We start from the raw sequence: 26,518 nt of genomic DNA, 5'->3' as shown, positions 1-26,518 counted from the left end.
GTAGTCAGTCGTTTTTAACCTTTAAGATAATTTCATCGGTAAACGTGCTGCTCATTTATCATGCACAATCTTTAAATAATTGAGTAACCTCATTAAACCATTATATCCATCGCTACACTTTTAACAGAGGAGTGACAGGCCTGACAAAGAGCAAAAAACAAAAACAATCTGATTTAATTTCTGGAAAGTACAGCCTCTTCAAATCGTTTTATTCTTGGAATTGATCACTTCCTTTAAAGACTGTAGTTAAACAAGCGCATTTAACAGAATTAAAACTGAACATCTCTGAGAACTCATGAACACATGACCCTGAACACACATGCATTGGTATGTTTCAGCTGAACAGAGGCAAAGCTGTCCATGTCTTAACTAATACTGGGCCTACTGTAAAAATAAACAAAAAGAGAAAAACTGAACAAAGACATCAGGTTTGGACACTAATGAATCTGTTGGCAGATGAATGAAATAATCTTTTAAGATGATTCCTGAGTGTTAAGAAGTGGTCAAAAATTAAAAGTGGACTTCTTAAAGGGAGGCTCTGGGATTTTCTTTTCACATCAAAACCCATTTTTAAACTTAACTTCACAATCTATGCATGCAGACATCTAAGGTCTACACGATTTCATTTGTGCTTTAAGTAACTTAAATTTTGATGTGTTTTTTTTTTTTTCTCACTCTAAATATAATGCACATTGGAGTTGTCAAAAGTATCGACTTGGGCATCAAGTCACTACTGAAATTTTAAAAAATATGACACTGAGCGCTGTTGAGCGGATTCGTAGACACTTTTGATTGGCCACTGTGTTCACGCACTCAACAGATGTGTCTGTGATTGGCTACAATGATCAATGCTTCAAAAACATGTAAACAGACATCAATGACGCTCTTTACAGAGAGCTTACACAGATACACATGAGAGCGTTTGAAAGCGGACCAATCAAAACGCTTTCAAATTCAAACGCTTCTGTGAGCTTTCAAACGCTCCAGTGCATTGATCATTGTAGCCAATCACAGACATATCTGTTGAGTGCATTGGCCAATCAGAGGTGTTTATGAATCTGCTCAACAGCGCTCATTTTTAAAACTTCAGTACCGACTTGGTATAGAAGTCGGTACTTTTGACAATACTATGGAGGCTCCTGCAGCTCCAGCAAAACTTAAAGCGAACAAGTCAACAGATCCATGAAGCAGGCAGAGCATTTGATGGGAAAATCCCACTAGAATCTTCCATCTTCTGTTTCAAAGTTTCATGTGAGCAGTTGATCCATCTCAAGAATACTAACCCATATCCTGTCATTTTTAATTAAAATATTTGTAAATCTATGTGAAGTGATTTAAACAATGAAAAAAAAAAAAAAAAAAAAAAGAAAAAAAACAACAACAACAACTATCCACCTGAAGAAAACAAACTGGTTTTAATGTTGAACTGTTGAATTCTGGGGCTTGAATAACTGGTATCCTCAGGATCTCATGAGCTGATACGCCCGGGAACATTGGGAAATCTCAGCTACATGTTCTTCCTGTTCTCTTACTAGTAGCAGATGAAGAGAAAGTCATCCCTGAGGTCTGTGTGCGATTTATACATTAATCCTAATGTGATCGTATCGCAAAACATTTAGCCAACATCGCCAACATTTTCCATCAGATTCAAGCCTGGCAAAAACAGACATTTTTAAAGTAAAACTGGGTAAAAACGCGTCATCGCTACCCTCACGTTGTTCCAAACGCTGATGCTGTGATTTTTTTTCCCTCAGAGGAACACAAAAGGACAATCTTTAGACTCTTCATGCAGTTGTTTTCCAAAAGCAAAGTTATTATTCACTGAAACTGACTACAAACGCTTTGACCTCTCTCCCTAAACACCATTGGTTGTCATGTAACCCATGACCATTGCATTAAACCTGGGCCAAACTTGATCGTTATGAAGGAGAAGAACATGATCAGAGACCAGCTTGAGTTAGGGTCGTCACATAAAGATATTCCAAGACATCTGAAAACATAAGTCACATGGACTACTTTTACGATGTTGGGTATTTTCTGTTCTTGTGCTGTGAGAAAATCCAATGAAAAAACAAAAGGCATAAAGGTTTGGAACTGCATGATGGTGAGTAAATAGTCCATTTTTAACGTTGGGTCAAATATTCTTCAGATACACCAGGAATCTCTACGCACGAGTCCTTCTGTGTCTTGAAAGAGCGTGATTTCAAATGCTTTAATTTGTGTCAAAACGAGATTAAAAAAAACAAAAACAAAAAAGAACTTCAAACATGAAACGGCAAGATCTTCTTCTTGCATCTCTCTTCGCTTGCTCCTCGACGAAATTCAATGCCATTTCACTCTGTATCAGGAAGCTTCAAAGCACCAACACTGAACGTTCAAACGAAGCCAAAAGATTTTGTCCTCGTTTTGATGCACTAGTTGGCCAATATCTTGTCACAGCATGGCAACAGACAGCGCTCCACCTCTGCGTAGTTTTACGTTTCTCAGCGCTGGAATGGCTTGCGAACTTTCTTGCGCCGGCGCGGGGGTTTTCCTCCTTCAGTCCAGTGTTCGCTGGGGTCGCTCCGCTGAGCCCCTGGGCTAAAGAACCCTGTTTGTGGAGACGACCCTGAAAACATGTTTGCAGTCCCTGCAGCTGCTGCAGAGGCAGGAGGCGGCGGGTTTCCTGTTGGGAAGAAGCCTCCGTTAGACGCGTCACTGGGAGCTCCGCCCTGGAAGAAGCGGCTGAAGAAGTCCTGCAGGTCCGCAGGTGAGCCGCCACCTGCTGCATGATCTGGCGCGGATCTAGAGGACACAGACATGAATGCTTACAGTAAAGACTGTCATAAGCTGCAAGAATCTTTTTGCATTATAATTTCTTACTGCATTATTTCATGGCCACAAACAGGAAAATCTTCTCTTAAAGTGAACCCCGTGGTGTTAAGACTTGTATGGCTTAATGTAACATAAATGATGTCTCTTACTGAAATATGTAGTAGAAAACCCATGAAACATTTAAATTATTTAGAAAAATCCACATCATTTCATTCATATTTTGGACAATGGGGGGGCATTTTGTTTAGGTACGCAGTGCATTCTATGTCGATGACGTCAAATGGTGGCTACTGGCGATAACCCTGTTGCTATTTTTACCGCAACACAACTTGTGCGGCTTTTGCTTGTAATTTAAAAAGTCTTCACTGCTTTCCTAGTGATAATAGGAAGAGAAAAGAATGGGAAGTTGTTAAGAATGTGGATGAATAAAACTTCCCAAAGATCTGGGTCTTTGTTTCACAAGGTGGATCTGTAATCTGTTAGGTATGTATGAATTTCTTTAGAAATCAAACATGTAAGATTAGTTAAAACTACATTATAATGATTAATATAGGTGTGGTATTCAAGTCATTTTATAATATGCATGAAATGCACTTTTATTTATTTACTTATTTTTAGATAGGTATGTAATCTATTTATTTATTTACTTGTTTTTAAATAGGTATGTCATCTATTTTGGGTTTTTATAATCTTTCAAAATTTTAAGATAAATTTTCATGAAATTAAGGAGTGAAAAAATCTCCCAGTGAGTGACTTGTGCTGATAGAATGATAAGCATTCAAAATCTGACAGTAATGATTTCATAATGGCCTTTGAAAAATACCTTGGGTTGGTATTTTAACGGTCCATAATGGTCTTTGAATTCACTACAGGTCAAAAGCTTGGAATAATTATGTTTTTGAAATCTTTTACTCACGGTCCGTGTACCTTCGTATAATTTGTTTTTTCGTTTTTGTCTTCTAAACGGAAAAAGGAAGAAAGCATTCATTTATCACATATTCGACCCTCCTCATGAGCATAAATAAACAAATCTCGAGTCGTTTTTTCATATTTTTATTTTCGTTTTAATCACACTTTGTTCTAATCCACCAAAAGGAAAAACAATAAAACCAAAATGGATAAACGGCTTGAATATTCGATTTCTACATGGGCGGGAATAAAACGCCCCTTTCCGCTGATTGGTCAACCAAAGATAAAGCCGCGCCATCAGTTCTCAGCTCCAGAATCTGCTCCGCGCAACAGTAGACTATATATCCGATAATTTGTACGGAATATTACAGAGTTTATTGCAACTACATTTAATCTAGTTCTCATCAAACAGCCAGACTAATAAATAGGCCTAGCTCGACACAACCCGTGCCGGGGTAGAGCCTAGACAGAGCTTTCTTATAAGCTATTCATTTGCATAAGTTTAAATATTAATATTATAAATATATAATATATTTATATCGTATTAAATATTAATTTACGTGGCATCTGCTCTCACAACTACTCCTAGCCTATGTATTTACTTGGCACACCGCTGTTTTATTTAGCTGACCAATTCTAAAAATCTCTGCTGGAGCAACGCGACGCGCTGGACAGTGCGGAGAGAATGTATCAGACATTTCATCTGGGTCTATATCTCATCAAACAACCAGATTAATGAATGGCTCGACACAAACCCTGCAGACCATAGCTTTCTTCTGCCTGCGCATACATTTATATGCGGTGGAATTAGTTTATCATATTAAATATTAATTTATCTATATTGCATCTGCTGTCACAACTACCCCTAATTGGCACACCGCCTGTTTTATTTAGCTGATCATCTCTTGAAATCTGTGCACCAAAAATGCACGACGAACAGCGCAGAGTGTTACATTGTAGTGAAGTGCAGATCAGCAGTCCTGACATTGTTTTGAACCGTTTATTACATTAACACTGAGTATGTCCCTCAAAACAATGTTTTATTTTTTTCTGCCAGCTACATTTCTAAATCAGTCACAGATCATTGTGCGACTCCTGACATAAGGCGCACAGAGTAGCCTATACTAGTAAATTCGTGAATGAATCCGAGTCTTTGAGTGATTCACCAGCCATACAGCCTTTTATTACTGAATGAATCAGCGTTTCGAGCGAATCGATTGAATAAAATCACTCGTTCATTAACAGAGTGACTTGCTGCCACCTACTGGCGATATTTTATATTCGTTTCATCTTGTAATTTTTTTCATATTTCTGTATTCAAATCATTTTGTATAATACATAAAATTAATGTAATTGCATTATGTATTTGCTCTGCTGTGTGAATGTATTAGCGGACCTCTCTAAGCAGCATTAATTGTGTAAATACATCTAAAAGCAACTTCAGATGCTGCATTGCCACCTCTGCAGTGCAAGATGCCTTTGAAACAAAATAATGTAAAAAATATAATTGTATTGACTAAATGTAAGATTTTAAAATAAAAATGGCATGCCTTTAATAGGATATAGCTATTTTAAATATAGCTTATTTTACTAATTAATTTTTTGACGGTAATAGATGGAAATAACCCTTAAACACGTAATGAACGGCAAGACGCATTGAAAGTTTCTGTTTCTGTTCTGTTTTCAGTTAAAAAATGTGTAATTTAAGTGTCATTTAAATTAATAATTATTGATTTTTACAACGAAAGTGATTCAATCAAAACCTTTAGCTCGATAGACTTTAGCTGCTGCAAAGCCAAAACAAACGCTGTCTATTAATTTTCCTATTATCACTGTGAAGCTGCTTTGAAACAATCTGTATTGTAAGAAACGTACAAATTATCGGATATATAGTCTACTGTTGTGCGGAGCGGATTCTGGAGCTGAGAACTGATGGCGCGGCTTATCTTTGGTTGACCAATCAGCGGAAAGGGGCGTTTTATTCCCGCCCATGTAGAAATCAAATATTCAAGCCGTTAATCCATTTTGGTTTTATTGTTTTTCCTTTTGGTGGATTAGAACAAAGTGTGATTAAAACGAAAATAAAAATATGAAAAAACGACTCGAGATTTGTTTATTTATGCTCATGAGGAGGGTCGAATTTGTGATAAATGAATGCTTTCTTCCTTTTTCCGTTTAGAAGACAAAAACGAAAAAACAAATTATACGAAGGTACACGGACCACTCACCAAGGCGACATGTAATACAGCTAAACAGTGACATTCTGAAAGATTTAGTGCTGTCAAAATTAATGCAAAATATTTAACGCAGCAGATTCTGTCATAATACGGATAGCATTATGATCACACACTTTTATTAATGCAAATGCTCTTCAACCACTCAAGTGCCACAAGACAAACGAGAACGTGCTTTCTGTGAATGTCCTGTCTGTGTGACACACACACACACGACTCGTGCGCACAGAAAGATGAGCGCCAGTATCAAGATGTCTTTCGTGGTTGAACAAATAACAGAATTATGCCAAAATGCCCGTTTTAAGTATCCTCATACGAGCAGTGATTTAAATAATGTCTTAAATGAACTTAAAGAGTTGTGAGATGCATCATGTTCAGCAGCGGCAGCTCTTAAAGTCACAGCAGCCTAATAAACCAGTTGCTGAGATCTCTGTCTTTAATGTTCATCAAATAACAAAAGGTAACAGAGAAAATGGTAGCTTTAATAAGGATTCATCTATATTTAATTTAACATTTATGCAGTGAAGACTGTAAAGTGTTTGATAACTTTATTCAGTTAAGGCCATTGGTAAATATGACATTTATTAAAATGGGTTAGATTTTTTAAGCTCACTTAAAGGTACAATATGTAAAATTTTTGCAGTAAAATATCCAAAAACCACTAGGTTAGTGTTATATATTTTGTCCAGCTGATTACAAACAATATCTCTAATGTTTTCAACTACTTGTAAATCATGAGAAAATTCCCATTCTAAACAGTGACACGGGGCAGTGCAGTCGCCTGTCAATCACGTCAGTTACCTTTGTTACCGCCTTTACTGACGTAGAAACCACATGACCATAGTGCCGTGGACAAATGCGGAAGTAGTGTCTAGCGTCCAGCAAACCACTAGCTTGCTTCAAGCAGTTCCTTATTTACTTCTTGCACGTTTTATGGTGGATTGTGATACTTATTTATGGAACATAATTACTGTTTACCATCTGCCGCTGGTTCTGTCGACAAGGACAGCTCCCGTAAACTCATGACCGGAAAAGCGGAAGCGGCGCTGGCGACTGTGTCATAATAAAAGTCCCGCTGCTCGTGAGGCGTGTGTTGATCAATCGCTCCAGCTCCTCGTTCAGCTCCCACAACACTCGGTCCTGCTCTGCTTCATACTACAGTAACGTTAATAATCACATCCACGGACATGAGTTCTTCCAGACTCCAATCCCTATTCTTTTGCACCGTCCATTGAGATGGAGACCACATGTCCCAAGTTTCCGCTCTAATACTTGGCGTCACCAAACTACGCCTTTGTTTTGAATAGGCTTCTAGCGACCTCTAGCGGAAAAAAATATCACAAATTGTACCTTTAAATTAATTATAATTTTTTTAAATTTAGCCTAATAAATGTTGAAAGAGGGTATGCACGTGATATCAGAGGTTGCCGTTATGAATGCGGTTACGCACACTGAGTGGCAAAAAAGACTGAGTGGCAGCATTGGTTTTCAGCGTGAATGCTGCGAAAAACACACAAAACATCCAAAATGGGAACAAGCTTTGCGCTTGACTGTACAAATACATTTGACACAAAATCTGAGGTATTTTTACATTTATTATTAAGGTATTTTTACAGACTGCTGAAAGGTACATAAAAAGAGAAGCAAATAGATCGCTGTAATTCATAGAAATAGCTGGAGTCCAGGACTCCAGAGAAATGTGTATTTGCAGTTATTTTTTTGGGGTAAAATCATACCCTATATATTGTATTGTTATATACTGTGTTGACAACTCATCAATTAACTATTTACCATCTTATACTCTGCATAATTGGGTGTTTTTAAAATAAATACTGACAAAAACTATACAAGTTTTAGGGCTGGACGATATGATGATATATATAACATTGATATAAGTGATCACTCTGATTTAGACCTACCTATTTATTTATATAAAGCATTCACAGGCAGATTTGCTTTATGTATTTCCCCGGCGTCGAAATCAGGCACATATAAATGTCAGGAAACATGATTCCTGGCTGAATGTCAATATCCATGGATTAGGTTTATTTGACATGTCATAAGGGACACTTTCGACCCAACCTTTAGTGTAATCGTTTGTTTTACTCGCGTTTTTGTTTCCCCTATTAAATCCAGTCATGCAAAAGCTCTTTTGCCACTCAGTCCGGCTGAGGGAGCGTGACATCAGTGCACACACTCTATTGACAGCTTTCAGTTATTTTGTAATATTGTATGTCTATAATTCACGTTTAAAAAAAGATCAATTTCTTTGAGACATCAGTAGCAGTATTAGTATCAGTGATACTGGCCTCCATTCATAAAAAGATGACAAACACATATTTAAAATACACTGTCTTTAAGTTGTTTCTACATTCATTTGGAGAGTAACTGGAATTATTACAATATAAAAATATTAAACTCCAATGTTTTTAATCGTGATTAATTACAGAAAAAATGTGCGTTTAGTTTTTTTAATCTATTGACAGCACTAAAAAATTATTAATTTAAAAGGACAGTTTTTAATAGTTAAAATGTAATTTACTCCTGTTATCAAAGCTGAAATTTCAGCATCATTACTCCAGTTTTCAGTGTCACATGATCCTTCAGAAATCATTCTAATATGCTGATTTGTTGCTCAAGAAACATTTCTGATTATTATCAATGTTGTCATGCTGCTTCAAATTTTTGTGGAAACTGTGATTAGACTACCATTCAAAAGTGAAAAAAGGTTGTTGTTAATACTTTTATTCAGGAATCATGTGACACTGAAGACTGGAGTAATAATGCTGAAGATTCAGCTTTGATCACAGGAAGAAATTACATTTTAAAATATATTAAAATACAAAACAGATCAAATAAAAAAGAGATTTCTTTCAAAAACAAAAGAATCTTAATTTTTTCTGTAGCTGATGATGTTATAATGGTCTGAAGATAGAGCACTTGTCATTTCAGAAAGTCAGACTGGTTGGTTACCTGTGGCGGCTGGGGCCGCTGCTACCTTTAGAGCCAAAAGAGATATGATATGGCACGCGATGTGTGTCTGGAGAGATGCTTATACGCTGACAGCCTGCCCACTCTGTGGGAACATAGGGACATGCGTCTCAGTGATCTGAACACCTGCACACAACATATGAACACCATCGAGGTCCGACAGTGTGGATGCCAATGTATTACCAGTAATGTCAAAGACTTTGCCATCCATAAAGGCGAAGTACGTGATGCGCAGTCCCAGCATACTAGATTCAGCCCACAAGTCTCCCTCCTCGGCACTGTGCCATTTATTACATTCAGCACAGAATCGGGCCTCGCCAGGCTCACGGTCCATCTCAAAGCGCCTGTGGAGAAGATCACGCTCAGGTGAACATAGAAACGTAGCAGCACGTATTACAGATCAGAAGCTTGTACGAAAGGACAAGACTGAGAAGACAATGTCAGTCATACGCACTTGTGCTTGCCCTCACATTTAGTGCACATCATTGTGTTCATGGCTTCTTTCAGGTCGTCCTGTAGTTTGGTCAGGAACTCATTCATGGATTTTGAAAGCTCTGTAGCTGCCATACGCTTCCTGCAGACAGAACCCAAAAACAAGACATTTGTGGTTATTTCAAAGAAACATTTCTAATTCTCATTATTGTAACTTTAAAAATCACATAATTCAAAATTCAGCATGAACGAAAAGGCAATACAACAGACATGAAACAATATTTAAAAAACAGTTTAAAAATATGTTAATGCATCAACTAACATCAACTAACAATGAGCAAAACATTTGGTAACACTTTATATTACACTGCATTTGTTACACTTAACATGAACGCACTATAGTAATACCAGCAAATTATGCATAATTACAAGCAACTACCCCTAAACCAAACCCTAATCCTATAGTAAGAACATTAATAATGCTCAGAACATAAAACGTATAATTACACTGTAACAAGGATGCTTTAAAATAAAGTGCACCTAAACATTTCTTGCAGTATTTATACATCTTTGTTAACATTACAAATACAACTGTTCATCATTAGTTTGAAAGTTCAACAGATTAATGTATGAAATGTTGAAATGAACATTATGATTATTACATGCTGTAATAACTATAATATATTTTTCATATTAGCACAATGCAAAATAACAGACAAGATTATGTTTTTGGGCTCTACTAGAACAGGTTTTCATGCTTGAATGTTGATTATTTTCCTCATATTCTCCATTGTTGCAGCTCCTCTCTTCCCAGTCTGTCAGTAACACTCTGTTTATTTCCTGTCTGTATGAAGCCCCTCCTTCTGAAAAGCACAATGTGCTCTGATTGGTTGGCTGGAGCAGTGTGTTGTGATTGGTCAAGCGCTTCGAGAGTGTTTGGTAAATGTCCCGCCCCTTACCATAACCGCCAGTTTCAACACACTACTAACTCAACCAGGCCCCGCCCCTTTATCCTGCATATGAATTATTTAAATGAGCAATATTGTGAATAAAACTCAAGACTACAATGGAGGCGTTTCAGGGAGTTCAGAAAGAGTGACACCAATATAGAGAACAACTTCTGCTGGAGGACTTTGCAGAGCTTCTTCATGCTCAAACATCAACATTACACACTAAAAAGAGATGAAAGTGTAAAAAAGCATAATAGGTCCTCTTTTATGGCAATTCTGTAAACCAATTTAGTGGTTGTTTTCTAAAAGCACTCACAGTTCATACTCTCGCCGTGTCTCTGGGTTACTGACGATGTCCCATGCGGCTCTTAACACCTTGAAGGCCTCGTCAGCACCTGGGTGCTTGTTTTTGTCGGGATGAACCTGCACACAAAAAGTATTCTCGTCACTTCATAACATTAAGGTTGAACCACTGTAGTGTGGAAAAACACTGTTTTAAATATGTCTTTAGTGGCTTTCTGAACATCTGAAAGTGTTAATTATCTTGCTGTCAATGGAGGCCTCACTGAACCATCGGATTTTATCAAAAATATCTTCATTTGTGTTCTGAAGATGAACGAAGGTCTTACGGGTGTGGAACGACATGAGGGTGAGTAATTAATGACAGAATTTTCATTTTTGGGTGAACTAACCCTTTAAACCTTGACAAATACATTAAACCCGTAATTCATACAAAACAGACATAATAAAGATTTCAAGGCAGTGATTTTATTTCATCTCACCTGTACTGCCAGCTGCCTGTAAGCTCTCTTGAGTTCAGATTCAGTGGCATGAATATCCACTCCAAGAACGTTAAATGGGTCCAACTCCTCTTCAGGGATCTGAACCAGAGCAGCAGTTGATAATACAGTTAAAACACACTTTGGTTTCAAACATGCATCACCTGTCCTTGTATAATATATCTAACATCAAATCACTAAGCAACACATTAATATTTCAAGTGCTTACTGAATGATTACAGGCTTGTAGATTCTGTACACACAGAATAGCAGCAAAAATGTCTCTTTTCTAGGATATTTGATTGTGATTGGTCAAACATTGCACCAGGCAACCAATTTCCTACTAGTTTAATTTATTTTTTGATGTAATCACGCCTTTGAATGATTATGAAATCGTGGCATCCGTAATCGCGATTATAAATTCGATTAATTGTGCAGCCCTAGTACAAACTCTTAACGCTAACAAACATTAACGCTAGATCCCTACTAGGGATGGGTAAAAAAAATATAGATTTGTCGATTTTTATCGATTCTCATTTTTACGAACCGTTATCAATTCTTAAATCCCAAGAATCGATTAGTCTGGTCTGTTTTCAGTTGATGAATGAGCAGAAAATGTAGCGCCTCCCATCCAATAAATCGCAATAACCTTTGTGCTTTGTTACTTTTGATATGAAGCAAAGTATGCGATTTCAAATGACGTCCATCTTATGAGATTAAAAAAATACATACTATTTTGGCGCTGTTTAATGTGGCGTGACAGATCACTGTAATGCATGTTTGAATACATCTGTTATGACAGCCGTGATTTAAATGTTTATATTTCAAAAAAACGAATTGGAGTAGAAATATGATTATGTAATTCTAAACCTTATTTATAATAAAACATTGAGTGTAATTTAAGTGTTTGTATATAAATAAGTTAATTTAACCTTCAATATTATTATAGTAGTACCAACTGACTTAACGTGTAGTTTACAGCATTAGTTGAGAGATTTTTCCTCTAGAAAATGAACTAACTGAAATACATCCAAAATAATCTATATTGAATCGAAAGCATGTGAATAGTAATCGAATCGAATCATGAAAATTATGTCATCATTACCCAGCCCTAATCCCTACCTTGGATTAGGGGTGTGAATTGGCACTGGTTTCATGATTCAATTCGATTACGATTATCATGTCAACGATTCGATTCAATTCGATCACGATGCATTCTTTGCAACCTCGGTTTTCAATAATCCTGCACATGGCTACATTTTCATTAGTAAATAGTCTACAAGCAGTCAGATATATGAACTCCCTTTTTATTTTATCTGCTTCAAATAAAACTTAAGTCTGAACAGAATAAATACACCAGTAAATGAACACTAGTAGTAATGAATTAGTGAATGAACACTAGTAGTATGAAACTGTCAAGTACTGAATGCATTTAAAGTGCAGTGTACTACTTCAAAAAGTATTTAAATGTTAACAAATGTATAAAAATTAAGTTAATTTATAACCCAAATTAAATTAAGAGAGCGTTGCCACTTTAAGTGCCCGCTGGGATGCGATATTCAGCGTATGCGCGAAGCATTTTACACAAGGGAATTTTTCGTACCTTTTCCGTAAAGTGGCTGCGTTCTGGGAGCTTATATCGTGGCTCTAGCGTCTTTAACGTGACAAAACCCGGGGTTTTCCACGACAGAATAAGGCCGTAGATCCTTCGCTATGAAAGCTGCCATGCACAGATCTGGTTATTTTCTTCCCTTTCTCTGAGTTGTGCGGCAGAGTTGATATTGTTTGAACTATTGTTGGCTGAGCTGGGTCGGCCTTGGGAACAGCAGCCGTCAGCATCTCAGGGTGAAAACGTCTAACATGATTTCTTAAGTTAGTCGTATTCCCAACATTTTTTATTTCAGCGTGACAGGTTTTACACACTGCATGCGTCTTGTCCAGCTCGTCATGCCTACCAATTCGTTCATAAAAACCAAAATGTGCCCAGATCTCAGATTTTAAATTTGTAGGTGCATTTTTTAATATTCGCTTCTGTGTTTCACCAAAGTCCCTTTAAGACAAGTCATTTCACTCGGCGGCCATCTTTGAAACGCCTTTCGGGCATCCTGGGCATCATGCAGCTCCTATCTCTTTGAATGGGGAAACATCAGATTCTCCAAAACTGTTCGTCAACCTTACGATTAAATTTGATATTTGAAATCACCAATGAAATCTAACAACAACCGACTCCTAAATTTAGTTTCTAAACGCTCGAATCATGACAAAAAAAAAATTTTTTTCAGTCTGGATCAAGCTAATGCGCATGTGCAGACCTAAATGCATTTAATGCTAAATGCTGACCACCGGCTCTTCGGAGGCGCGCGTCTGACTGTTTCTATAGAAACCCGGGATTCTAACGGCCGCTGAAGTGACGCGATGACTTTAAAAGTCGGCGATTGGCTCTTGCCTTTAGAAGGCGGGACTTATTCCGCCATATTGCGCGTTACACTTTCTCCCATTCAAAACAATACGAGTGACACGTCTTGTGTTATTCTATAGTCTTTGGTTTCACCTCCTTCCGCCATTTTAAACTCGCATGACTGACACGCGTATATGCGAATGACGTCATAGGCTATAATCGATTAAGGTCTATTACTGCAACGATTAATTTCAACTCCCCTACCTTGGATAGTGCCAGCAGTCTCTGCAGCTCTTCACCAGGTTGCCACTTGTCTGCCCCCCTGTTGGGAGACTCTGGATTTGAGCTTTCATTCATGCCACCTTGTTTAAATAAACATCTGTGAATCCTCACGGTCAGATCCGACACTTTCCTCCAAACCCTGCTGCTTTGGAGGGCAAGCCACCATTTCCTGCCCCTCTCTCCCGCCAGCCTTCCCATGACACACCTCATCATCTGAGAGCCTGTGTTTAGCGTGGCACCACCAAATCTCAAACTGGAAAGAAGAGCGTGTCGAGCCCAACACAAAGTCCTGCCGATGCCTTCTATTAAAGCTACAGCTGACCACCGGCTCCAGTCCAGGAAGCGCCGCACATCTTGCGTCAAGCCTGGAATATCTGTGACCTTGCAAAGCATGCGTGTTCCAAAGTCATATAGCGCGATTCCAGACGATTCCACAGCAACTCCACAGCGGTGGGTCAAAGAGATGATGAGTTCGACAACCATATGGATGCAGGAAATGCACCAGGGGCTGACAAATTCCGCCAGGAAATCCCGACACACCATGAACAACGGCTGGATCCCGTTTTTCCTTCGTGCACGGCTGTGATTGTGCAGATGTTGGCTCCGTCGCTTCACCTGCTTGTATCTGCTGGGACCGGAGGGTGCAAGGAAGGATTTATGAGACGTGGAAGACGTCCACGATGGTGTTTGATCACAAGGCCCCTGCGCCAAGACGCTCTTCTTGGCCTTTCCTTTCCTCCCGATTCCAGCACTGCGGGATCTAGACTCTGCGTTGCTCCTCAACTCATTCTCTAATTCATTTTTCCCTCCTCTTTCACATTTCTCCTTTTCAGCACTCCCATCTTCCACCTGATCCTTAGTCGTGGTGTTTTGTTCTTCATTCTCATCTACTTCCAAATCAAAGTCTTCCTCAGGGAATTCACAATCAAATTCATCATACGCCTCATGTTCACACTCAGGTCCCTGAGGCGGCATCACATGACTGTCATTTCCATGATCCGGACTGGCCAGAGAAACAACGGCCGGACCACAGTCAGTGCTTTCCTCTACAGTCTCCCAATGTATAGCCATGTCGTCTTCCATCTTGCTCAGATATCCACAGGTTCACTCCCTCACGCTTAAGACAGACATGGAAACATCCATGATGAGCTTCAGGGTGGCAGCAGACTTGGACCATGCATGCATTGTTTTAACAGCCGTCTCATATTTACAAATGAAACACAATATGGGGCCTTCAGCATGTCCAGCATTGCAGACGATCAAAGATGGACATTTCCAAATCACAACGGCATTCTGAACCCCTGCAAATGAGAAGAAAAATCTGTCAACACACTCTAAATAGTAGCAATCCAATTTTCCCTCGGAAAAGACAAGTAAGTGATTACTCTTAAATCTTCTGTAAATTAATTACAGTTACTTCTGGTGTAACTGCAATAAATACTGTACAACAATTCTATATAAAACAACAGCAGATTTAGCATCCAAATTTAATAGATAATGTTAAAATGTATCTTTGGATATAACCTTCTCCCTTTAAATACTTTGATCAGTTCAAGAATAATTAATGCAATAGTATATTGTTTATTTGAAAGAATTAAAAGGGGTGTTTTTGTAGGCCAACCCACGATCGAAAGCCTTTTTAGAAAAAAACTAACAGTAGGCTATAAACGGACTACAGCACACCATGTTCGCGGATCAACGTCACCACCACCAAGCTTCCTCAAACTTTATTTAAAAAAACTTTATTTAGAAACATGCTCGCTGATTATGATCTGCACTGTGTATGAATACTTATCCACTTTTTCATGAGAAATGCTGTCCAAATGTCCCGTTTTTAATGATGACGTCTAAAGTATCACCAAAAGAAGTAGTCCATTTTAGCAATTTGTTAGCAACCGCCATTTTTAAGACACAGTAAAGCTTTAAAAAAAAAAAAAAAAAATCACAAGTGGGTTATAACTGGTGTGTTTTATGTCATAGATCAAAACGTGAAAGTATTTAGAGGCTTTTTTAACCACAGACCTTATTTCAGGCGATTTAGCAAAAACCCATTCAAAAAACCCATAGACTTTAGGGCGATGGAACCGGAAGTCCTAAAATGCTAACTGGCTTCCAGATTTTGCCTACAAAAACACGTCATCCCTGAGGTATTCTATGGCATAGTTTGATGACACCAAGTTTTAGAGCAGAACTTGGGACATGTGATCTCCATCTCAACGCACGGTGGAAAATAATAGGGATCGGACTCGGGAAGAAATCATGTTCATGGATGTGATTATTAACATTACTGTAGTATGAAGCAGAGCAGGACCGAGTGTTGTGGAGCTGAACGAGGAGCTGGAGCGATTGATCAACACACGCCTCAAGAGCAGTGAAACTTTTATTATGACACAGTCGCCGGCGCCGCTTCCGCTTTTCCGGTCATGAGTATGAGGTAACACAGCTCTGTTCATTATATTAGATACATTTGAGTGTGTTGAAAACGATGTTATAACATTAATCTGTGCATTCGCTCAGTGGCTGCTGTGAGACACTGTTACACACTGCAGTAAGATCGATTTTACAATATCATATTAAATACTGGATGTATTGTGTTGATAAATGCCATATAATTAATTTTAAAACGTATTGTATGATGGAGAAAATTATTACTGTTGCTAAAAATAAAGCTGCATCTGATTATGCTATGTTAGCTACTTGACAAAATAGTGTTTTTCTCTGAGGCATGGTACTCGCAAAAAAAAAAAATCAAGAAAATTAGATTTAAAAAATAAGACTAAACATGTCAAGCTATATGACAATAATTAAAGGTGCTACAGAGGATCTTTTCGTCGACTGAGAAACCAAAGACTGTTAGTGAGTTTTTGAAATGAGCGCATGCGTAAGAACAACCCCCCCTCCTTCACAGCTCATTTCGAGGGAAGGCCTCCCAAAACTTGTGCACGAGTATTGGAACACGAGTGTTTACTACCGGCATTCGCTGTGTCGTGTTAGTGGATTCATTATGTCGGACTCACCGCAGGTGACTCATAATCTGCAGTTGTCACTCCTGTCTCCTGACAAAAACATTGCATGCGGCGCCTGTGGAGTAGGGCTGTCAACGAATATTCGATATATTCGATATATATTCAAATAGTTTAAAAAAAACGAATTTCGAAGGTGAAAATTAATATTCGAATAAAAAAAATGTGGGGGAAAAACCGCCCGCGGTAGTAGAGGCGTGGCTGTCTGCTTTGTGAGTGGGAGCGCTAGCGTGCCTGAGGGTTCAGGGACAGGTCACAGGAGTCGCACTGTCTGGCAAGTTAACGCTTCTTGCATGGAAGATGGCAGAAAGTGCAGAGCCCAACTCAACCGCAGCAGAGAAAGCGATTTTAACCCCCCAAAATCTAAAAAGCCATGTCTGGAAGTACTTTGGATTTTGGTCGGTAGGAGGTAAAATTGTTGAGCCGCGAGATAAAGTTGTATGCAAGCCATGTAAGATACAGTTAGCATACAGTCTCGTCTTGACACGGCGGTAAAGTTAGTTTAACGTTTGACATTCGTCAGACATTCGGTTTCATACCCAATTAAACTCTAAGCACATTTCACATTTTCAGCCCAAACAAACTCAGATATGCATAAACAAATGTCCTTTGCATTGCACAAGGCTTAATTTCACCAAATAAAATATATAATAATTAGCCCTATAAATCAATTAAACAATTTAACTATATGACATTATGATATCAAACTAATGGTAAAATGTTCAGAAAAATATCCCCTTTACTGCACAAGGCTCTGTTTTTGGAATTAGCATTTCACTTATTTTATAATATTTTTATTTTTTATTTTAATGTATACAATACTGTAAATCCATTAAACCACAACACCATTTGACCTGAAAGTATCAAACCAAAATTACTCAGAATATCATTCTCTATGATGCACAAGGCTTATTTTCCAGAGTAATAATCTGGTATTTTTTATACGTCTTATTTTCCAGATTATTAATCTGGTATTTCTCATATACAGTACTAAACCCATTTATATCCATTAAACTACAACACCGTTTGACCTAAAACTGTCAAACCAACTGCAAATTACTCAGAATATTATTCTCTATGATGCACAAGGCTTGTTTTCCAGATTAATAATCTGGTGATTTTATATTCAGATTATTAATCTGGTGTTTCTTATATACAGTACTGTACCCATTTAAATCCATTAAACTACAACACTGTTTGGCCTAAAACTGTCAAACCAACTGCAAATTACTCAGAATATTATTCTCTATGATGCACAAGGCTTATTTTCCAGATTATTAATCTGGTGTTTTTTATATGCATTACTAAACACATTTAAATCCATTAAACTACAACAACGTATGGCCTAAAAGTGTCAAACTAACTGTAAATTACTCAGAATATTATTCTTTATGATGCACAAGGCTTGTTTTTCAGATTATTAATCTGGTGTTTTTTATATACAGTACTAAACACATTTAAATCCATTAAACTACAACACCGTTTGGCCTAAAACTGTCAAACCAACTGTAAATTACTCAGAATATTATTCTCTATGATGCACAAGGCTTGCAACTCAGTGTTTACCGCATTTGGGGAACGTCACACGTGAACCGATGTCTGAAAGCCAAGTATCAAATCTCTCCAATCCTATTAGCCGGCGACAGCCTATGACATCATCATAGCGTGACCCGGATCTATATAAGGAGTGCCTAGAGAATCAGTCAGTATCTTATTGTCTTGATAAGACGATAAGATCTGTTCAGCAAGCAGCCCCGAAGCATGGCTAAGCAATGCAGAGTCTAGTTCCCTGTTCTCAGGGAACCATGGTTACATACGTAACCGGAGACATTCCCTTTCGAAAGGGAACTCATCTCTGCGTTTACCGCATTTGGGGAACGATATTCCCACGCCGCCATGCTTGAGGAGAGTGCATGCCAAAGATGGCTAGACAAACGTCAAGCAGTTTCAAAAGAAATGCCAGATAGCAACTCACCCTCAGGTCACACAAAGGCTGTCAGTGACAGTATCCCTATGGCCAATAGCCCAAGCTGATCCTCAAAGAGGCCTTCCGCAGAGAGCCTACCAAAGCTGCTCCAAGGCTTATGGGACCAAATCTTCCAAAGAAAGATGGTCCCGACCTGGTCTGACAGAGGACAAACTTAGTCTTGGCCAACCCTGTCTGAATACAGAGTCTCAACAATGCATTCTTCAGAGAAGACAGCAAGTGAGAGTGACTGAAAAAAGCAGTAAGTAACTCAAACCTACACGTAGAGACAGGCATCCTGTAGAGCAGAACTCAGCTGAGTGCTATGGACCCTCTTATTGAGGGGAGTATACTCTGCTCAATCCTAGGATCTACTCAGCGCCTGATTATTTGCACTGAGCAGGCTGTGTGCTAAGAAATCCTGATAAAGGGGAGCACAAACCAGTCTGGGGGCTGATCCTTAACGGGAGGCCTCATGGAAGCCTGCAACCAATTATTAGCTTAGGGAACTAAGGACTATACAAGACAACCCTAGCAGGGGAGTATAAAGCTCAACCTAACAGATAGACCATACAGTAGGCACATAATCACGGAGGCCAGAGAGGGGCCTACAACATGACAATAGTTCTACATGGGAGTAGAAACTCATACATGTCATTCTGCTTAAGTCACAACCCCAGAAGTGGGAGTGGGAAAATCCAAGGGCGGCCTGTAAAGGCCACTCACCTTGAACACCAATCTTGCTGGGAGCAAGAAATAACTACAAGACAGATAAGACTGTAAAGTGCCCACATAACAGTCCACCTAACACAATCCAACAAGCAGTGTACTCAGTAAAAGCACCTTTTACTCTTTAAAGCAAGAGGAGTACAACATACGCCATCATGATCTAAAGGAGGCCCAAAAATGGGCCTACAACTTCAGACAGACACGTGGCGTCAGCACCTGGTGTAGGTGCAGAAGGTCCTTAACAATCTGGAACACGCAGACAAAGGTACCTTGGATTAAAGGTGTGCTCTCCTGAGCTTAACCTTGTTGCAGATGTTGTTACTGTCTCGCTGGACAGAAATTATGAACGTAGTGTTTGTTAATGTCTCTTTCCTCACAGGCTAGAGGCTCAGAACGTGGTCGTCTCTGTTGCTGCCTCACAAGCTGTAGACTCAGATCATGGGATATGTTGTTGTATCTCTGGATGAACCAGAGGCTCAGAACGGTGTTGTATCTGTTAGTGTCTCAGCTTCGCAAGCCGGGACTTGGTATATCTGTTAATGTCTATCCCTGTATGTCTATCCCCACACCTCTCTCCCCTGTGGAAATCATTTGCATAAAGCACAAAGTTGGAAGTCTTTACAGTGTCTTTAAAGTTTACCAATGCATTTTTCACTTTCAAAACCACCACCAGAATACATTTGGCAATATTCTAAACAAATAGAGACTAAACATGATGAAAAAAGATTGAACTGTCATTCAATTGTAGATTAACAGCTGAATTTGTGTCAGATGTTGCACTACAAATAGCTGTCACTTAGAATACTTATTTATTTGAATAAGTATGAAATTGATTTGTAGTTTGCATCAGTTCTAAGGTTTTCAAACATCATTTTGAATGGATTTGGATGGATCTTTGTGATTTCTCTTTGTTTCACCTATTGCTGCTAAGGTCTCGTGGAATTTTTATGGCGGTCTGTGGCCAACCTTAGGAGGTAGTCTCTAGATGGGTGAAGGGCAGAAACTCCCTGTGGACCAAAGTCCTGTCCTTCCTAGGCTTGGTACAAGAGGTCTTCTTCTTGCCCTCTAAGAGAGTCTTGATGTTGTCCTTACATCTTTATCTGATGGAGTTGGACAGTTTGTTTGTGTTAGTCCACCAAGATCCAATCAAAATGTAGCAAACCTTTGTCTGCGGTTACGGACAGAGTGGGGCCCAGCCATAAACTGGGCCCTGGAATGTGCTGTTCACTACACCAACATGCAACATAGGAGGCCCAGAAGGCCTACAACTCGTAAACACGTGGCATCTGCTAGTGGCAATCATGAACATACCAGTTACCAGTTTTTACTGAGTGCATTTCATGCACTCAGTAAAAACTCCTAAACTCTTAAAACAAGAGGAGTACACACTCCACCACAATACTCTGAGAGAGGCCTTACCTAGGACCTACTCTTAGCAGAGACGGGGCGTGGCCAGTGGCGGTGATGGGCCATACAAAACCAACACAGAACTGTGCCAACATGTAATCTGAAAGGAGGCCTTAATGGGGCCTACAACTTCAACAACACATGGCGCCAGCTAGTGGTTATAAAGGGGATAAAGCTCAAAGGGCTCTTAACCCAACAAACAGTTGTGGGAAACTATCTCAACACAACCTGAGCTAAGTCTGCACATTCCAACAGGAAATGTACAGGAATTTACACAGTTACAGGGGATGAATGAAATGCTATCATGGTCTAAGGGAGGCCTACAAATGGCCTACTACCTCAAACTGACACGAGCATAGACCTCTGGCAGTGCTAAACTAAGTGAGCAAAACTCATGACCAACAACACTTGTGAACAAGCTGCTAAACTAGAAGGAGGCTTAATCCATTAGAGCCAAATAAGAGGAAATAAAGCAAAACTCAACATGCAAACAATGTGAGTTGGCTGATTAAGGCCAACACTAGTCATAACTATTAACTGATGTGACGAGTGCTAACTCAAACTTATTCTAGCTAACACCAGAGGAGAACCTACTCTGTACAATGGTGGCTAAGAGGCGGCCATTTTGTGGCCTGCACAAATATCGTTCTAGCCAACCTAACAAACTTTGCCCAAAAAACCCTAACGTTTTCCGACTACATACTCAGGAAAAACCAAGCAGGAACACAAGGTCAATATATTTATACACATAAACATAAACCCAGCTTACCTTCCTGCAGCTCGAAGACCAAAGATTCCTCTTTTCCTTTTCTTTCACAAGGAAGGATGGAATCTAGGGTTCTTTGAAGAGTAAAAGAGCCTCTTTCACTATCAAGCCCTTTGCAGGCCTTTAGAAAAATATTCATCAAGGGCCCAGCCTTCAGCCTGACTGTTTAAGAAGTGCCTGAGTATGTTAAACGAGTCCAAAACCCAGGAGGCGGAGGAAGAAGGGGCAAGGGCAGGTGTGAAGTCACCCTTGCAAAGAGAGGGAATCGATTACCGACGGTGCTGGCGTCTGTGATCGATCACCTCCCTTATAACCTGCTTCTTCCACCTCGGGTCCCGCCATCTTTGTGACTTGCTCCAAGACAGAGGAGGCGCCCGAGCGGCCATACTGGACCTCTGGTCCTGTCTCTGAGCCTCAGCTAGAGATGGACCAGCCTCCTGGCTGTCTACATGTTCAGAAAAAAAAACTATACAGGAAAACCAAGGTTGACATATTTTAAAATATAAAATATATACCCAGCTTACCTTCCTGCGGCTCGAAGACCGAAGATTCCTCATTTTCCACATGAAAGGATAGAATCTAGGGTTAAAAGAGCCTAAAAGAGCCCCTCATTATCAAACCGTAAAAGCGGGCCGTCAAAAAAATAATAGCCATAATATTATTAATCTTGAAATAAAGAAACCTTGTGCATCATAGAGAATAATATTCTGAGTAATTTACAGTTGGTTTGACAGTTTTAGGCCAAACGGTGTTGTAATTTAATGGATTTAAATGTGTTTAGTAATGCATATAAAAAAACACCAGATTAATAATCTGGAAAATAAGACGTATAAAAAATACCAGATTATTAATCTGGAAAATAAGCCTTGTGCATCATAGAGAATAATATTCTGAGTAATTTGCAGTTGGTTTGACACTTTTAGGCCATACGTTGTTGTAGTTTATTGGATTTAAATGTGTTTAGTAATGCATATAAAAAAACACCAGATTAATAATCTGGAAAATAAGACGTATAAAAAATACCAGATTATTAATCTGGAAAATAAGCCTTGTGCATCATAGAGAATAATATTCTGAGTAATTTAGAGTTGGTTTGATAGTTTTAAGCCCAACAGTGTTTTAGTTTAATGGATTTAAATGGGTTCAGTACTGTATATAAAAAACACCAGATTAATAATCTGGAAAATAAGACGTATAAAAAATACCAGATTATTAATCTGGAAAATAAGTCTTGTGCATCATAGAGAATAATATTCTGAGTAATTTGCAGTTGGTTTGACAGTTTTAGGCCAAACAGTGTTGTAGTTTAATGGATTTAAATGGGTTCAGTACTGTATATAAGAAACACCAGATTAATAATCTGAATATAAAATCACCAGATTATTAATCTGGAAAATAAGCCTTGTGCATCATAGAGAATAATATTCTGAGTAATTTGCAGTTGGTTTGACAGTTTTAGGTCAAATGGTGTTGTAGTTTAATGGATTTAAATGGGTACAGTACTGTATATAAAACACACCAGATTAATAATCTGAATATAAAATCACCAGATTATTAATCTGGAAAACAAGCCTTGTGCATCAAGGAGAATAATATTCTGAGTAATTTAGAGTTGGTTTGATAGTTTTAAGCCCAACAGTGTTTTAGTTTAATGGATTTAAATGGGTACAGTACTGTATATAAGAAACACCAGATTAATAATCTGAATATAAAATCAGCAGATTATTAATCTGGAAAATAAGCCTTGTGCATCATAGAGAATAATATTCTGAGTAATTTGCAGTTGGTTTGACAGTTTTAGGTCAAATGGTGTTGTAGTTTAATGGATATAAATGGGTTTAGTACTGTATATGAGAAATACCAGATTAATAATCTGGAAAATAAGACGTATAAAAAACACCAGATTATTACTCTGGAAAATAAGCCTTGTGCATCATAGAGAATAATATTCTGAGTAATTCACAGTTGGTTTGATACTTTCAGGTCAAATGGTGTTGTGGTTTAATGGATTTACAGTATTGTATACATTAAAAAAAAAAAAAAAAAAAAATATTATAAAAGTGAAATGCTAATTCCAAAAACAGAGCCTTGTGCAATAAAGGGGATATTTTTCTGAACATTTTACCATTAGTTTGATATCATAATGTCATATAGTTAAATTGTTTAATTGATTTATAGGGCTAATTATTATATATTTTATTTGGTGAAATTAAGCCTTGTGCAATGCAAAGGACATTTGTTTATGCATATCTGAGTTGGTTTGGGTTGAAGACGTGAAATGTGCTTAGAGTTTAATTGGGTATGAAACCGAATGTCTGACGAATGTCAAACGTTAAACTAACTTTACCGCCGTCGTCTAGACACTTACTTTGCTTCGGCCGCCACAAGCTCGTTGTCTGCAACACGACAAGAGGCCATAACGGAGAAATTAATTTCGTTCATTTGTAAGGACGAAAGTGCACTGGAATAAATTGCAGTCAGTTCCCCCCCCCCTTTTTTTTATACGAGCACCAAGAATGTAAGTAGCCTTTTTCGTGTTTAATAGCACTTTATTTTTTTTTGAACCTCAGGGTAAAAGTTATTTGTTTTCACATTTCTTGGAATTGTGTGCCTCATTTTATTTACAATAAACAGAAACATTACTTAAGTGTAGGCTACTGTACTGACTGAATAGATATTGCATGAATAAAGGATAAATGCACTGCTTCCATTGGTTTGATTATTTACCATTTCATGTCAAGGAAAAGTTCCATGTTTACCACAGAACAGCTCGCTCGGAGCGTTCAATATGCTGTAAAACTTAAATTAATATTAATAATATTTGTTTCAATCACTGAATAAGTCCTGCTATATTTGGGACAAGAGTCGCGAGTCTCGCGACCCTAAATTGCTTGCACAAAACTCTTGATCAGCGCTCAAAATTTGTTTGTTCATTTAAACCATTATGCGCAGAGAGCGTGAGGGTGAGAGAGAGCGAGGTCTGCGGTCTTGGCCATTAGTTGATTTATTTGTTTTTGTGCAAGTAATACATTGTCAAATATGTTTAAACTTCAATAGACTACCTATATAAGTAGTTATGTCTCTTTGTATTAATTTGTCCTGTTATTGATGTAATGCGTGTCATTGACAAAAAGCGCAACCAGATGTTCGAATAGTTCGAATATTCGTGTTTTTTTTAGAGGGAATATTCGAACGTCATTTTTGAGCAATTTTGACAGCCCTACTGTGTTGTGTGGAAAGTTACTGGAGCACACACCCGCACTCGTCTCTCACAAGGAAAGTCACGGCAGTGATTGAGAAGCCAGAGGGCCAATCGTTTATGCAATGATCGCGTAAACAATTGGCTGATGCTTTTAAGACCCTACCTCGTGCACAGATGATGTATATTAATATTATTCCTTTCAGTGCACCTAATAAATAGTCTTTTATCAGTTAGTAAAGACAGTTTCAAGTAATATTGCAAAAATGTATAAAACAAAACATCCTCTGTAGCACCTTTAAACAGTTGTTCCCTTGGTTAAAATTGCAATTTTCTCACGATTTACAAATACTTGCAAACATTTGGGATGCTGTAAGTACTCAAGTGAACAAAATATATAACACTGGCCTAGTGGTTTTTGGTTATTTTACTGCAAAATTCTTACATATTGAACCTCTAAACAAAAAAGCTGAATTGAACTGATAATCACGTAGAGATGCATTGAATCAATCATCAATAGCTATAGGTCAACAGTTTATAAATGCCATAAAGTCACTTGATGAGCATGTTCATGGAGCAGCTCCGTTTTCAAATACTTGAAAAGTATGATTTAGATGATTAACATCTTGGTTTATGTTTGATGGCCTAGAACTTGAAGATTATACTGCAATTTCCTAAAGAGAATAATGAATTGGAAGAACTTTCTATATCGAGATTTGTGGATTAAACATGTTAAAGAATCTTCCATTGAAAAAAAAGACATCTTACATGTATTTCGTTGGACGTTTTTACAACCAAACGTAATGCATTCACAATTTGTACCATAAACACATTGTTGTTAATAATATTAAGTGTTAATATTGCATTTTATTGACAACAAAACACAACTGTTAGTGCCAACAAGTTAGCTGCTCTAAATGACCTCACAGCTAAAACTACATAACCATCAGTTTTATCGTAATCATTCACGAAGCCTTTTCTGAACAATAATCACTTATCAGATCCATGAGACGAACCAGAGAATGAAATGTAAACATGTCTGGAACTTACTGAACTCTCTGTCCTGATAAAGTGCATGTGCATCGACTCCTCAACTGCTGCCGACTGAGGGTTTGCATACGACGATTGTGTTTTTGTGAATGTTTATGTTTAATAACCTTTATATCTGTTTAATCTCTTCATTTACGATGCTGTTTTGCTTTAGCAGGCATGCTAACTTAAGAACACCTCCACCGAGCTGTACTGCCTTTCGACACTAAAACAACAGTGTATAGGCAGCAAAGTTTCTCTCGGGTCTAATATGAGTTTGAAGCAGTTCAGCCCGTTTTCTCACCTGTCTTTAACTGCTTTCACTGTCCTTCTCTCTTCATTCCAGTTCACTTCCGAGTACAGCACACACGCCTAACGTCACTTCCGTGCAAGTAACCCTTTCCTGCCAGATGTTAACACGAGGGACGAGATGGAGTCACGTGATCATAGAGGGAAAAAAAAAAGAAGAAAAAAACTTTTTTTTATTATTTATTTATTTTTTATTGCAAATTTAGGATACATATATTAACAGTGAGAAGAAAAAATTACAATAAAATAAAATAGGGGGCATACGGACATCACAACGAATCAACACAAGATCTTCACAAGA

General features: G+C 38.3%; 1 protein-coding gene across 3 annotated transcripts; it reads right to left on the bottom strand.

Annotated features, from left to right (window-relative positions):
* Positions 1-1,039: 1,039 nt before the first annotated feature.
* dnajc14 (DnaJ (Hsp40) homolog, subfamily C, member 14) lies at positions 1,040-26,290 on the bottom strand. 3 transcript variants are annotated; one of them, XM_067387513.1, is made up of 9 exons: positions 22,205-22,370; positions 21,684-22,125; positions 13,772-15,090; positions 11,113-11,211; positions 10,647-10,753; positions 9,403-9,522; positions 9,132-9,292; positions 8,931-9,033; positions 1,040-2,784 (listed from the first exon to the last, which is right to left on the bottom strand). In XM_067387513.1, the coding sequence occupies exons 3-9, from the start codon at positions 14,870-14,872 to the stop codon at positions 2,484-2,486; spliced, it is 1,992 nt and encodes a 663-aa protein (XP_067243614.1). In that variant the 5' UTR covers positions 14,873-15,090; positions 21,684-22,125; positions 22,205-22,370; the 3' UTR covers positions 1,040-2,483. The 3 variants fall into 3 exon arrangements, 2 of the variants coding, with proteins under 2 accessions (XP_067243614.1, XP_067243613.1); XM_067387512.1 differs by lacking the exons at positions 21,684-22,125; positions 22,205-22,370 and adding an exon at positions 26,213-26,290; XR_010895300.1 differs by lacking the exons at positions 21,684-22,125; positions 22,205-22,370 and adding an exon at positions 26,213-26,290 and having other exon boundaries at positions 2,652-2,784; positions 9,419-9,522.
* Between the last annotated feature and the right edge of the window lie 228 nt (positions 26,291-26,518).

This window comes from Chanodichthys erythropterus, chromosome 6, assembly GCF_024489055.1.
Source record: "Chanodichthys erythropterus isolate Z2021 chromosome 6, ASM2448905v1, whole genome shotgun sequence".
Classification (NCBI taxonomy): domain Eukaryota; kingdom Metazoa; phylum Chordata; class Actinopteri; order Cypriniformes; family Xenocyprididae; genus Chanodichthys; species Chanodichthys erythropterus.
The sequence above is the reverse complement of the archived record's forward strand: the minus strand, read 5'-3'. Positions and strand labels throughout refer to the sequence as shown.